Genomic DNA, 14,051 nt, shown 5'->3' on the forward strand with positions numbered 1-14,051 from the left:
AACCAACTGAGCCACCCAGGCCCCCCGCTTTCATAATTCTTAAATTAAAGGAAAATATCTCTGTAAATCTAAGTGTAATGGAAAGGTTTTTGGTTCAAGGAGACTCATACTGTAAGAAAAATGATAGAACCACCTAAAGGGTTAAAATGGAAAACCCAGGGTGACTTCACATCCTCTAGATCTATCACTACTAAAAGTGCAGTAGCACTTTTGTCCACTAACTCTCCTGTGCACCCCTCATGCCAGACGGTGATCCCCATGTTCCATTCTGCATCAAGAGGAACCAGGACTCCTTGAAAGGCACATATATGTCCCATGTCAGGAAAAAAAAAAATTAAGATGGTCTGAAACATCCTACTGTTGTAACAAAGTAAGGATGTTTTCCTATCAGAAGCAATATTTTATAAAACTCAGAAAACATAGGAATAACCTTGAGGGGCTGCCACTAGCCAAGTTATAAAATTCTGAGCATCCAAAAAAAAAAAAAAAAGGAGATAAAAATTCTAAGAAGCTGAATCTACAAAAGGCCAGATTCATGATACCCAAAAGAGAAAAATGAATCTTAATACAAACTAAGGATGGATATGTTTAAAGAATTATTCTATATGAGAGTATTTTGTTCTAAGAATACATATTTTCATAAAGCACAGGCATGTGCTTACTTCTAGCTATCTATACAGGAAAGAATAAATAGAGGAAACTCGAAAAAGTAGTACAAGAAGAAGGAAGACTGACTGTCATCAGTGGTCACATGTCACATATAATAACCAAGAAGAAAAGGAGTCACTGACGAGACACAGTAACAAATTTAAATAGACAGAACAGTATGCCCAAGATAATAGCCAGATGTCTCAAAGAATTCACCACACATACCTGATGATTCTTTACAGACAAAAATCTCAACATGATCCTACTAATTAACCTCAATATAATCCTACTGATCCTATAGGATATCGATAAGGCATATCTAATTTTCAGTAATGCTAATAGACAAGATCAATGTAGCGTAAAGGCAGGACGAGTTAGGCAATGCCGACCGCGCAAAATTAAAGAATACTTCATTTCTGGGAAAAGACACCAAGTTCCAAAAAATTAAAGCAATATATATAGTAAGATATTAAAAATCCCATGACAAAGCAAGTAAGAAGTAATTATAAAAAGACTTAATCCAAGGCCTGTGGCTCATGGTTCAATCGGCTTTGCACTATGGGGCCAGGCTCCCTGTCCTTCGATGGTGCTCTCATTCTGAGGAATTCCTTTTCTTTTAGGCTTGGTAGAAGATTACTACAAGCCCAGGAAATAGAGTAAGATATGACTGAACCCCTAGGATGATATGAAAATAAATACAGCCATAATAGTAGGAAAGTATTTTTAAAGTAAAAAATTTGGGGACATAAAGCTCAAAAGTTGACTTGTAAAATAGGTTTATGTAAGTTATTTTTAATACTGTGTTAACCATTGTATTCGAGTACAATGGCTAATTTTATGTGTCGACCTGACTGGGCCACAGGGTACCCAGACTAAACATTATTTCCGCGTGTGTCCATGCGAGTACTTCCAGAGGAGACTGGCATTTGGATCAGTGGGCTCAGTAGGCTGCCCTCCCCAGGGTGGGGGGCCTCAACCAATTCACGGAGGGCCTGCGTGAACAGAACAAAAGGGGAAGGAAAGGAGGTTTCACTCCGTTTCTCTTTCTCTGCCTGACTTCTGAGCCGGAACAGGGGTCTCCTGCTTTCAGACTTACACCTTCAGACTCAAGCTTAATCACACCACTGGCTGGTTCTCCTGGGTCTCCAGGATGCAGACAGCAGATGGTGGGACTTCTCAGCCTCCATAACTGCATGAGCCAATTCCTCCTAAGTCTGTCTGTCTACCTATCAATCAATCATATATTTCACTAAACCTTTCTTATTTCTTCTTGGCTCTGTTTCTCCAGAGAACGCAAACTGACACATCCAGCATGGTTCACGTACGTTTGAGTTTTGAAAGGTACAAAATAGGCAGGCATACTAAATCTGCAGTTTAAGAGGTTTGAGACAATTTAATTAGTTTAAATTCACAATAAATGCTCAAATGTCCAAGAAAAACATGTTTGCTTCTTTCCTTCCTTGATAATTCAGCCACAAAGCCACTAGACGGGACCAGAGTGGGGATGGTGCTGAGTGAAGGCAGGAGGTGGGTTAGGTATGGGGGGGTGGTTGTGGAAATTAATAAGTACATGGAGGAGGAGTTCGCTGCTAGAGAAAGGAGCTACAAATATGGAAACAGGAAAGCTAGAAAGTATTATTAGGTTAGATTTGAGAGTATTAATATGAACTCATGATTTTCAGTAACTAGAGATATAAAAATAAATACCAATGCAGATGTGTAAATATATATTTACATGGACACACACAGATATTGTGTGTGTCCATGTAAACCTTGAGGGGCCTGGGAGCAACAACACCCAAGCAGCAATCAGCATACTCTCAATAAATAACCAAGCGTCGTTTTTACCGAACTCTGGTTGGCAATTATCATCTTGCTAGGGTATCTAGGAACAAGTGGGAAGATGTTGAAAACATCCCCAGTTGATAATCAGACTGCATCTTCTCAAGAGGAAACAAAAAGGAAGAAATTGTAATTGTGAGGCTTCCTCATAAAGATTTTATTTACCCTAAGACCATAGAAAGAAAACACTCCATTTCTCATTATACTAGTAAATGTAAGCCTGGCAGTTTTATTCTAATACTTTTTAGGTGCACTTGGCATTTCAAATGTTATCAAACACTTTAATTGCCCTGTCTTTTTTCAAATCTATTACTATTACTCTAAGAAACAAACAAGCATAGAGTGGCTCCAGGAAACAGAGTAACAGCCTCGGAATTGCGCCCTTGGGAAGCTGCCTGCTTGCATTCCAAGAAGGAAGCTACCGCACAAATCATTTTGGAGCCCATCTTCTGCACTGGCCCTTAGAACTCACAGTATACCCTTAGAGGCAGGAAATCTGCACTGCCCTGAGGAGATCTGATTTTCAAAATAGAGTCCAAAGACACTAGCAGTTGGGTCATCAAGCTGAGTAATAATTGGGGGCTGGAAAATAAAGGCACAAAGAGACCAGAATCTCCGTAACTATTTTAAATAATAGTACAACGTCATCACGTGTAGAGTTTCCCAAGGTAACTTTTTGAGGATTACGTTAATTTAGCAGAATAAATAGAATAATTTCATGGTCACACTTCAGATATGTCATACGTACTAGCTCACAGCATTAAAAAGTGGCCCTTACCAAAATATACTTCCCACTGTCCTACCAAGTGACCTAAAATTCAGAATACTTTGATCTGAAGGACTGACCGCGACTGCTAACATACCACATTATACAAAAAGTAGCGTGATCTCTTGGCATGAATTTGCTTGACACAGTGAATTGTCAGCCTGACTGACACAAGGCAGAGGACATTACTAATTTGGGGTGGGGGGGGGCTGTCAAAGAGGACAGTCACCAAAGGAGACCCTAAAACCACCTTCTATTCCTTGAGCTGAACACAGCGCCCCCACCTTCAGTGCCAGACATCCATCTCCGACAGATCAGACAGACACAGCTTCATGGTCCAAGCGTTTGGTGATTTTTATTAAGAATAACTTTGGTTCTAAGAATTCCACCCTCAATTCTGTAATACTTTCCATTAAAAACAATTGTACAAGAGCAAATACAAAAAATATTAAATTATGAAAACAAATCCATTAAGGCTCCCTTTATATATACTATATACACTCAAACAAGTCAAGATTTTTCAGAGTAGAAGAATAAAGTCAACCGTTTGTTGTAGCTTAGAAAGCAACACTACTTTACTACCAGGAGACTATAAAACACTGAACTAGTTTAAGAAAACCACAGAGTGGAAAAATGGAGCCATTTTTGTCAAAAAGTGGCTCAAAGCACAAAACTGCTCGGATGTTCGTTGAGTCCTAGGAGTTTGGACTGTACAGTATTAATGTGTGGAGGGGAGACGGGCGCCCTTTGAAACTCAGGCTTGTGAGCCGAGCTAATCTGACAACTTCAGAGAGCTTCTCTACCTGTACATTCCACTGTTTGGTCATAAGACATCACTTCACACTATTTACAAGTCTTTTGGCCAGACTTTGTACTACTCACTACACGTCATTGTGCAGACTGGTGAGTGCGATTGGGAGGGAAATGCTTTTGTAATTTTTCTTCCCAGTGAAGAATGAATTCTAGGTAAGTTCTAGGAACAGAATCAGTCCTGTTAACGGGGCCTGTCAGGGCCCTTGAGAATTTTATCAAGTGGCAGAATTGCTTCAAGGGCACAGGACTTAAGATCCAACATCCAGTTAGGTGAGAAGCTATGAGCCAGTCATGAATCTTCATTTTGCAAATTTCATCATCAGCCCATATACACAAAAAAAGCACTCCAATCAATGTGTGATCAGAAAGGTACTTTCAAGATGATCATTTAACATATTTTCTTCTCTCAAAAGCTAGAAGGATGGGAAAAAAACAGTTACCACCATCCTTCAAAAGCAAACTATTATAGAGCAACATTTTATCTTAAGCATCTCATATTTTATTAATACTTACTGATGAGAAACCACCCATTTTAGGTGTAACCAACATGTCCTCTGACTAGCAGTATATTGTCATCGTGTTTACCTTTACCTTGTTCACATGAGGATTGAATATGAGCCTGTCAACTATGAAAACATAAAGCATTCCCATAGAAAGCTAATTTCTACTATGCTTATTAGGATTAAAAGCTTGGGGTCCAGTTTTCTATGAGCCTTTAAAGGAAGTTTAAGAAGACTCTTCACTGTAGAAATGACTGGCTGAATCATCTTGACGGAGAACATACTGAATCCACATAAATTCTTCCAGATCACCCCAAGTAGAATATACCCCTGCCCATACCAGCAGTAATCAAATGCATTTTGCATCAGGATTTTGCTGCTCGACTGGGACTTCACTTCGGGGAGCAAGCTGGCTAGCGTGCAGAAGCTGGGCAGTCTCTCCCTTCACCTTGGTGCTTCCTGAGATGCTGTACAGTAGTCATCACCTCCAACAGAGCGGGGGAACAATCTTTCTTCACAAGAAAAAAAAGCGAAGCAGTATGTGATCCTTCATCTGAAATTTTCCCAAAACTTGGATTCTAATGATACTCAAAATGCACAAATGCTACCAACCTTCCAGCTAGGCCTCCTGGAGACCAACCTACGTTTGTTTCACGTTAAAATACCCAAAGAACTCCTCCTTGTTCTTTGGAGGAGTTTGGGAGCGTTCCCCAGACTGCTCTCAAAGATTTGCACCCTCTATTTTTGACACTGAAGTTGGGTAATATGGACTAGTTTTTCTTCTCCGAAGGACTGGGAGACTGTTTCATATAAAAGGATTAGCTCAGCAAGAAATTCAAAAACCAAACCAAACAAAATTCTAACAGTTATCAAAGCAATAGGTGGATTTGTATGATGTGCCTTCTCCGAACTGGAATGTCACCATAGCACATTCTAATATCAGAGAACCAAAAGGAATTAAAATAAGATCAAGATGAACATTTATGTGTTTTTCTATATCTTTTACATGTATTTTTTTCCATATTTTTAAACCTTCTCACCCTATTTCTGAATCTTAATGTCAAAAAAGGTAACAGCTGTGTTCAACATTAACACTCTTGGGTGTCAATATAACACAGGTGAAAGTAAAATGAAACAAGAAAATTCTAGATTCTCAAAAAGGACTTTACAAATACTGGATGTAACAGGTCAAACATCATCCTATGTGATCTAAATTATCTAACAGATAACTAAAGGAAGAACCAAAACACATTTTCTTTAGATTTTAGAAGAAAAAAGGCTCTGTGCCCCATTAAACTTGGACTGGAAGAAAAACCAAGTAGTGCAACTCTCTAGAATTTATTCCAGTGTCCTCTTTTTTGCTGTTGTGGGGTTTTTTTGTTTTTTTGTTTTTTTGTTTTTTAAAGTCTTTGAACACAGGTTCAACTTATCCCAACTTAAGTGCTGGTCAACGTCCTTCGTTTGGCGAATAGGAATTGCAACTGTCACAGATCATTTATCCACCCAGATTGTAGGAAAACCAAAACCAAATCCTTTTTAAAGTAACAATTCTCTGCTGGCTGGGGTTCTCTCCAGGGGCTTTGGCCCTGAGATTAAGCGTTGGTTGAGGAGGCGCCTGCTCACAGCTTCCCCGCGTTGTGGGCTGGGCACGCGGTCTCTGTCGCCGGGGCCTACGACTCCTGCGCTTGGGCCACTTCTTGGCCTGTTCTCCTGAGATTGCCTTTAACCTTCACAAACTCTGGGGCATTTTCTTGTTCTTCTTGCAATTTCTGTTTCTCAAGTTCAAGCTAAATGAAATTCAGAAACAGGAAAATTATTTACATACTGAGAGGCTTTCCAAAACATTCCTTCACTTTCCAAAGTCCCTAACACCTTCTATCCCCCAGGGGAAGACATTCGCTCCTGGTCTCCATCTTACATGTACACATGTGCGTATGTGTATGGGCCCTGCAGCCGTCCTGCACAGGGGCAGCAACTCCCTGGTTAGTACTACCATCAACAGCATAGACGATGAGAGCCCAAAATCAAGGCTAAGGAAAAAAGATCCTGAGACCAATGCACAGTCTGCTCTGCATGCAGTTTCAGTGAAGTTGAATTTCACTCAATTGCTTGTGCTCCCAACACTCTGCTGTGAGTTCAGGGATATTCCCCAGTTTGGGTTTTGCCTCCTGAATCTCTTCTGAGTCCTCAGTAGAATCCTTGTCTTTACCTTGAATGTATTTTAGCCCATTTGCTGACATTCTGTCTCATATTTTCCTTTTGTACAATAAACATTTACATCTGATAGGTCTGGCAATTTCTGCTTGGTCCAACATCCTTATTTCTCAGGACAGAAAAGATAACTTTTGAGTTGAGTCAAACAAAGAAAGACAAATACTGCATGATCTCTCTTGTATGTGGAATCTAAAAAAGCCCCAAAATTGTAAAAGCAGAGAGTAAAATGGTGGCTCCCAGGGGCTGGGGAAATGGGAGAGATGCTGTTTAAGGGTATGTACTTGCAGCCAGTAGATAGAGAAGTCCTGGAGACCTAATACACAGGACAGTTGTTACAGTCAACAAAACTATACTATGGACATTCAACTTGCTAAGTGACTAGATCTTCACTGTTCTAGAACCAGAAGAAATGTAACTCTGTGATGTGACAGAGGTGCTAGCTAAGCCTCAGGGCCAAACATACCTCAGTAAAAATGTACCAAGTCAACACGCTGTGCGCCTTCAACTTACACAATACTGAATGTCAAATATATCTCAATAAAGGAAATGACAACTTTCATCCCCATCACTCTTACCTGCTCCAGCTTCTGCTGCCGTTTTAATAGTTCTATTTCCAAGTCAGATTTCTTCTTTTGTGCTTCTTCTTCTTTCTGCTTTATTACTTGATCTCGTTTTCTCTTTTCCATCACTTTTTGCAATTCTGGCTTGTTCTGAGGGGCAAGACCCCTGCAAAAAATAAATAAATAAGAACAAAATTAGAATGTCTTAATCTAAAAAAAAAAAGAAAAGAGAAGAAAACAAAGTTTTAATCTAATGGATACATCCTTCATAAACAGAAATTTAAGGTATCAGCCAGAGAAAACGAGACTACTAAATCAGCATTACTATGATGCATACTACCAGTTAGTCAACACAGGTGGTATCAGAAATGCACGAGCATGAAAGAAAGGGCAAGAACAACTTCCAAGAGTAAGCAAAATCCACTCATTCAATAAAAATGTATTGAGCACCTACTATGTGCCAGATACTAGCCTATACAAAGGTTAGTAAGAATGGTTTGGGTGGGGAAGGTCGGAACAGCATGCTCATTCAACGGGTATTATGATCACTCATGATGATGATGATGGAGATGGAGAAGAAGATGGCGGAGATGGAGATGATGGAGAAGATGAGATGACAGAGATGGAGAGGACAGAGATGGTGGAGATGGTGATGATGGAGATGACCAGAATATGAGGTGCTTCCACTTGAAGTTTTAGAGGAAGCTTCCCAAGATGGAGCCCCTGATCCCATGTATACAGGTAGCCAGAGATAGGCTAGTACAGAAATTTAAATAGCGTAATGGCCGTGGACTCCTCTTCCAAAATTCTCAGATTTGTCAGAGGGCTCTTGAATATGTACAGGTACGTCTCAGATGTCATCAGCTCCTGGGGGTGCATGGCCCACGGGGCACTCTGCTCCGGAGACTCCCAGTGCTCCTCGCAGTGGAACTACTTCAGATGTGCTGTTTACTACTGACGATGCCCAGACATCAGGCTGCAGGGAAGTTTTACATTTCTGAGAGAGAAATTACGCTGCCATCTCTTGAGATGGGGAGAAACAAAACCAAAGCTTAGACCATTCGCTAGCAACCCTCCACCCAAAATCTCTGAAGTAAGTCAAGGGCATCTCCTTAGATGGAAAGTCGTATTTAACTGTTAGCTAGGACTCTCCTTGTCTATAGTTTTCTACCATTTCCTGAAGATTTCTCTAGTCCAGGCTTTCAAGGTGCTGGCTTTGCCAGCCTATCTCCTCCTGTCTTCCCTTTCTCTGTAGCAAGTCTCTCCTAGCTCTTAAGTCATCTCAATTTGGTATTGACATTTACTAAGAGCATTTAAAATAAAAATGAAACCAGAAAACAGGAAGAACACTGTCAGTTTCAGGCAACACAGGGCATTAAGTGATGGTGGGCATATTCACTCTCGTGCATCCACACGTGCACACTTGACCCCACAGGGACCAGGCTTTTCTGGGCAGCAGGAAGGGCCCTGCTGAATCCACCCAGGACTGAGATTGGCCCAGGCACCTTCCCATGCACCGTCTGGTCCTGCTAATGGTGACTGCTAGTCTATAAATCAGACGTTCCTGATAAGTGGTTGTTCCCTAAACTATGTCAATCAACCAATGTGTCTCAGCATCTAGGAGTCATCTGAGTAACTGTTAAATCTAACAACAATTTCCAAAGTGTGTGCTCTGGTTGTAAGAAACTCAACAACACACTCATCTCAATGTTCTTTCAAGCTCACACTATGACATCTGTGAATGAATCCTCAATTTCACACTTCTTCATTTATCTAACTATAATTTTTAAAAATTCTGGCATCTCTTCTATCTACATTTTTTTTAAATCACAAATTTTTCAAAGTTGTTGTTTACAGACTAAAGATCAGTATATTCCATCACTACAGATAAAGGATAGTCAAAATAACATACATGTCTCCACTTTCCCAATTTTCATTAGAACTTTTGATAAAAAAGAAAGAAAAATATTAAAATTCAGCCAAAATAAAAGAAGCAAAAGACAAGTGTAACTTTTATAATTTAGTTAGTTTGTTTTGCAGTTACTAAGCTCTTATGATGTCGACAGAAGTATGGACAGACGATTCTGGAAATTAAATACTATGTGCAATAAAAACTGCTTATGGTACTTTGCTCACAACAAATGTAGGAAAATTTGTTTGTAAATAATCTGAGTAGAGACCTGCTCCGTTTCATGATTATTAAAATGCCTCAGTACGACAGCACAGACAGAATTAAGGGATTTAAATTTTAGGATTAAGAATTTAGCTATCTGCATAATTTAAACTTCAAACATTTTCTTTTCCCTTTATTTCATTGACAAAATTAACCTCAACGGTTATTAAATTCTTCTGGATTATGCAAAGGCTGTTGAACAAACTTTAATGTATGAACACTAAGATGACATTCTGTTGCAGCCTATGAATGGGTTTAACTAATATCCAGTATTCATTTTCTAGTCAAAGATTTTACACAATGGTGGCAGTAAGATAAAATATTTAGTCACAGAAGGCTCAGGAAAATGGTGCTTATCTGATAAATGTTCTGCACTTAACAGCAGTCAAAAAGTCATACAAATTTAGTTAATATTTTATCACAACAGATCACTTCACTTTCTGTGCTGAATGGAAAAAGTCAAGCACCGCCCATATGATTCTGAGTCAAAAACTGGATCAGATTACAGAGAGTGCCCAAAGACAGAAATGAGCCTCTCCAAATCTCACAAAGACTACAGTGTCATTCTGTGTGTGGTTAACAGCTGATTCGCTTTAATCAATTGTGACATATATAATTAACAAGTACTTTCAACTCCTTTATGACTGACAGGTGCTCAAGTCCTGGTGGCTTTGAACCACTCAACACCAACAGTTATTTCTGAGTCTGCTTCCTGTGGTTGTGACCTGATGAGTGGTTGTTCCCTAAATTATGTCAATCAACCAATGTGTCTCAGCATCTAGGAGTCATCTGAGTAACTGTTAAATCAGAAGGCCAAGACAATTTTAAAAATTAATACGTGCTCCAGAGGCGCCTGGGTGGAGCAGTTGGTCAAGTGTCCGACTCTTGGTTTTGGCTCAGATCGCTGGGGTCATGGGATCGAGCCCCACGTCAGGATCCCCGCTCAGCATGGAGACTGCTTAAGTTTCTCTTTCCCTCTCCCTCTGCCCCTCCCCCCTTCTCTAAAATAAATTTTAAAAAATTAGTGTGTGCTCTTTACAAAATAACGGGTTAGGTGACATATATGTATATGTAAAATAAAAAGTAAAGCACACCCAAACTCCTCCTGTTAAACAAATCCTGGGAGCACCACTTACACTGTATTCTATGTGGACAGAATCGTACAAGGTAGAGGCCCTGGCCCCATGACGCTTCCCATTCTCACACCCAGAGATAACTAAGAGTTCGGTCTGTGCTCTTCCATACCTTCTACAGCCTTGCAGAGTTCGTCCTCATTCTTCCCAACATCTGCCCAAGACCTCACAGTACAGAAGTGCCATAATTTTCCCACTCCCCTGACAGACATTTAGGTTGTTTCCAATCGTTCCTTATTAAAAGCAATGAGGCAATGAACTTCCTTGTACATGTAAACTTACACTCTTATGTAAGTATTTCTGTTGGCTAGATTCATAGAAGTAGAACTGCTGGCTAAGCTTCTACACATTTTATATTTTGATGGGTATTGCCAAACTGCCCTCCAAAAAAGCCTGCAACAATTTATATTTCCACCACCAGTGACAGAAATGTACAGACAACTTTTAAAGTTACATTTTACCTTTCACATAAATCACTGAATACACCCAGGGGCCGCCTGGAAGGGTCTACATTCACTCCGCCTCCACCCCAGATGCATCAGGCTCACAAAGGTGAAAGAAGGGTCTACGTTCCCTCCACCTCCACCCCAAGAACAGCTCCCCACACACCCAGCCAAACATCTCCTGGTCCAATTTTTTTCTTAGGGTGGAGGGGGAGGGTTGCCTTTGGATTTCCAGCCCTTTCTTTAATCTTGGAATCTTCTGCTATGGCCTTTTTTTTTTTGTAGTTTTTAATTTTATTATGTTATGTTAGTCACCATACAATACATCATTAGTTTTTGATGTAGTGATCCACGATCCATTGTTTTCGTATAACACCCAGTGCTCCATGTAGTACGTGCCCTCCTTAATACCCATCACCGGGCTAACCAATCCCTCCTCCCCCCTCCCCTCTAAAACCCTGTTTGTTTCTCAGGTCCATAGTCTCTCATGGTTCATCTCTCCCTCCAATTCCCCCCGCCCATTTTTCCCTTCCTTCTCCTAATGTCCTCCATGTTATTCCTTATGTTCCACAAATAAGTGAAACCATATGATAATTGACTTTCTCTGCTTGACTTATTTCACTTAGCCTAATCTCCTCCGGCCCCTCCATGTTCATGTAAAAGTTGGGTATTCATCTTTTCTGATGGCTGAGTAATATTCCATTGTATATATGGACCACATCTTCTTTATCCATTCATCTGTTGAAGGGCATCTAGGCTCTTTCCACAGTTTGGCTATTGCGGACATTGCTGCTATGAACATTGGGGTGCATATGGCCCTTCTTTTCACTACATCTGTGTCTTTGGGGTAAATACCCAGGAGTGCAATTGCTGGGTCATAGGGTAGCTCTATTTTTAAATTTTTGAGGAACCTCCACACTGTTTTCCAAAGTGGCTGTACCAACTTGCATTCCCACCAACAGTGTAAGAGGGTTCCCCTTTCTCCACAACCTCTCCAACATTTGTTGTTTCTTTCCCTGTCCATTTTGGCCATTCTAACTGGTGTAAGGTGGTACCTCAGTGTGGTTTTGATTTGGATTTCCCTGATGGCTAATGATGATGAACATTTTTTCATGTGTCTGTTAGCCATTTGTATGTCTTCTTCAGAGAAGTGTCTGTTCATCTCTTCTGCCCACTTTTTGACTTGATTATTTGTTTTTTGGGTGTTGAGTTTGAGAAGTTCTTTATAGATCTTGGATACCAGCCCTTCATCTGTAGTGTCATTTGCAAATATCTTCTCCCATTCTGTGGGTTGCTTCTTTGTTTTGTTGACTGTTTCCTTTGCTGTGCAGAAGCTTTTTATCTTGATGAAGTCCCAAAAGTTCATTTTTGCTTTTGTTTCACTAGCTTTTGGAGATGTATCTTGAAAGAAGTTGCTGTGGCCGATGTCAAAGAGGTTACTGTGCTATGGCCTGTCTTATCTACATTTTTGGCTTGAGTCATTTCTACCTGCGTGGATTCTAAATGCAAATACTTCTAACTCAGCTTCCCATATTTTTTCCCACATGGTAGAGCAACAAGTACATATTGAAGAACTCTATGTCTAGCAAAGCATATAAAATGAAGAGCAACTAAAAACACAGGGAAGTGGAAACCACTGACTGGAAGATATAAGCCAAAGAACTAATTTTAGGGATGTGTTTAAGTGACTGGGTATTCTCTATTTGTGGCCAAAAGAACTCTTTGTAGAGAAGACAGAATCTCTCTAAGTTATATTAGAAATATCCCTATCTTTTTAAGACCTCTTGAACGCTCATCTTGCAGCTACAAAAAATAATGCCTCTTGAAATAATGCCCCTGGGAGCACCTACAGCACTGGAGAACCTGACCAACGGTCCTCATAATCACACCTAATGGCAGACTGTAACCAGCTCAAAATGTAAAGACTTTTAATCTGAAACTTGGCTAGGTCCAAAGATGCTAAGTAGAGGAACAGAGTTATATCCTTCAAAGTGTGTAGGTTTCAGAGTTAAAATACCTATGAGTATTTGTTCTCCTAATAGGTCTAAAAAGCAGAGTGACTCTGCTCTTATCTTATGATCTCTAAAATAGCAGGGACGACCACAGGGGCAGGAAGGGAGGGAAAACTGAACGGAAAGAAATCAGAGAGGGAGACAAACCATGAGAGACTCTGGACTCCGGGAACCAAACTGTGGTTACAGAAGGGCGGGGGGGTGGGGGGACGGGGTAACCGGGTGACGGGCATTAAGGAGGGCATGTGTTGTGATGAGCACTGGGTGTTATACGCAACTAATGAATCGTTGAACACGACATCAAAAACTAATGATGTACTATATGCTGGCTAGTTGAACGTAATAAAAAAATAAATAAATAAAATAATTGAAAAAAAATAAAATGTAACCTGAAAAGCTCTGTGAACCAACTGCTCCAGGGCTTTGAGCCAAATTAGTGCCTCTGTAGAGCAAAGGTACAGGGCTCCACAGAACACTTGCTTCAGGTGGATCTCGCTGCTGTCTCCCTCTCTCTTCTCTGCTTTGTTTCTGACTGATATTATTACTCTACTTGATTTATCTGTATGAACTACCTTGAATTTTATGTTTATTCTCTGAGTTTTTCCTTATTTACATGTCAAATAAGGGTGACCCCAAGATAACACACACTGGATTACTGGAAAGATCACTGGATAAGATAAAATACGGGAAGGCCCTTTACGAATTGTAGAAAAGCAAGCAGACTTTTGGTAACGATACAAACCAGTAATCAAGTACAATTATCCTTTAACCAAACATACATATTATCCATGTGAAACTTCCTGTCATTTGGCACGAAAATTTAGAAATAAAAACCCCACAGTCTCTAGCAAGTAAAAAAAAAACTGCTTGAGAGGTTTCATTCCACAAACCAGTTGTATTTCTAATGAGAGGACCCCACTAAACTAAGATCTTATCTTGAAAACCCC

The 14,051-nt window shown here is 40.1% G+C and overlaps 1 protein-coding gene across 2 annotated transcripts in view; it reads right to left on the minus strand.

Moving 5' to 3' along the window:
* Nucleotides 1-3,585: 3,585 nt before the first annotated feature.
* Nucleotides 3,586-14,051, minus strand: part of FAM107B (family with sequence similarity 107 member B) — a 75,847-nt gene continuing 65,381 nt past the window's right edge. For both annotated transcript variants that reach the window (XM_036114228.2, XM_078075170.1), the window contains exons 3-4: nt 7,359-7,509; nt 3,586-6,356 (exon numbers count right to left, since the gene is read on the minus strand). In XM_036114228.2, the coding sequence (XP_035970121.1) occupies nt 6,240-6,356; nt 7,359-7,509 (268 nt within the window). In that variant the 3' untranslated portion in view covers nt 3,586-6,239. The remainder of the gene's footprint in view (nt 6,357-7,358; nt 7,510-14,051) is intronic.

The sequence above is a fragment of the Halichoerus grypus genome, chromosome 6 (genome assembly GCF_964656455.1).
Source record: "Halichoerus grypus chromosome 6, mHalGry1.hap1.1, whole genome shotgun sequence".
Classification (NCBI taxonomy): Eukaryota; Metazoa; Chordata; class Mammalia; order Carnivora; family Phocidae; genus Halichoerus; species Halichoerus grypus.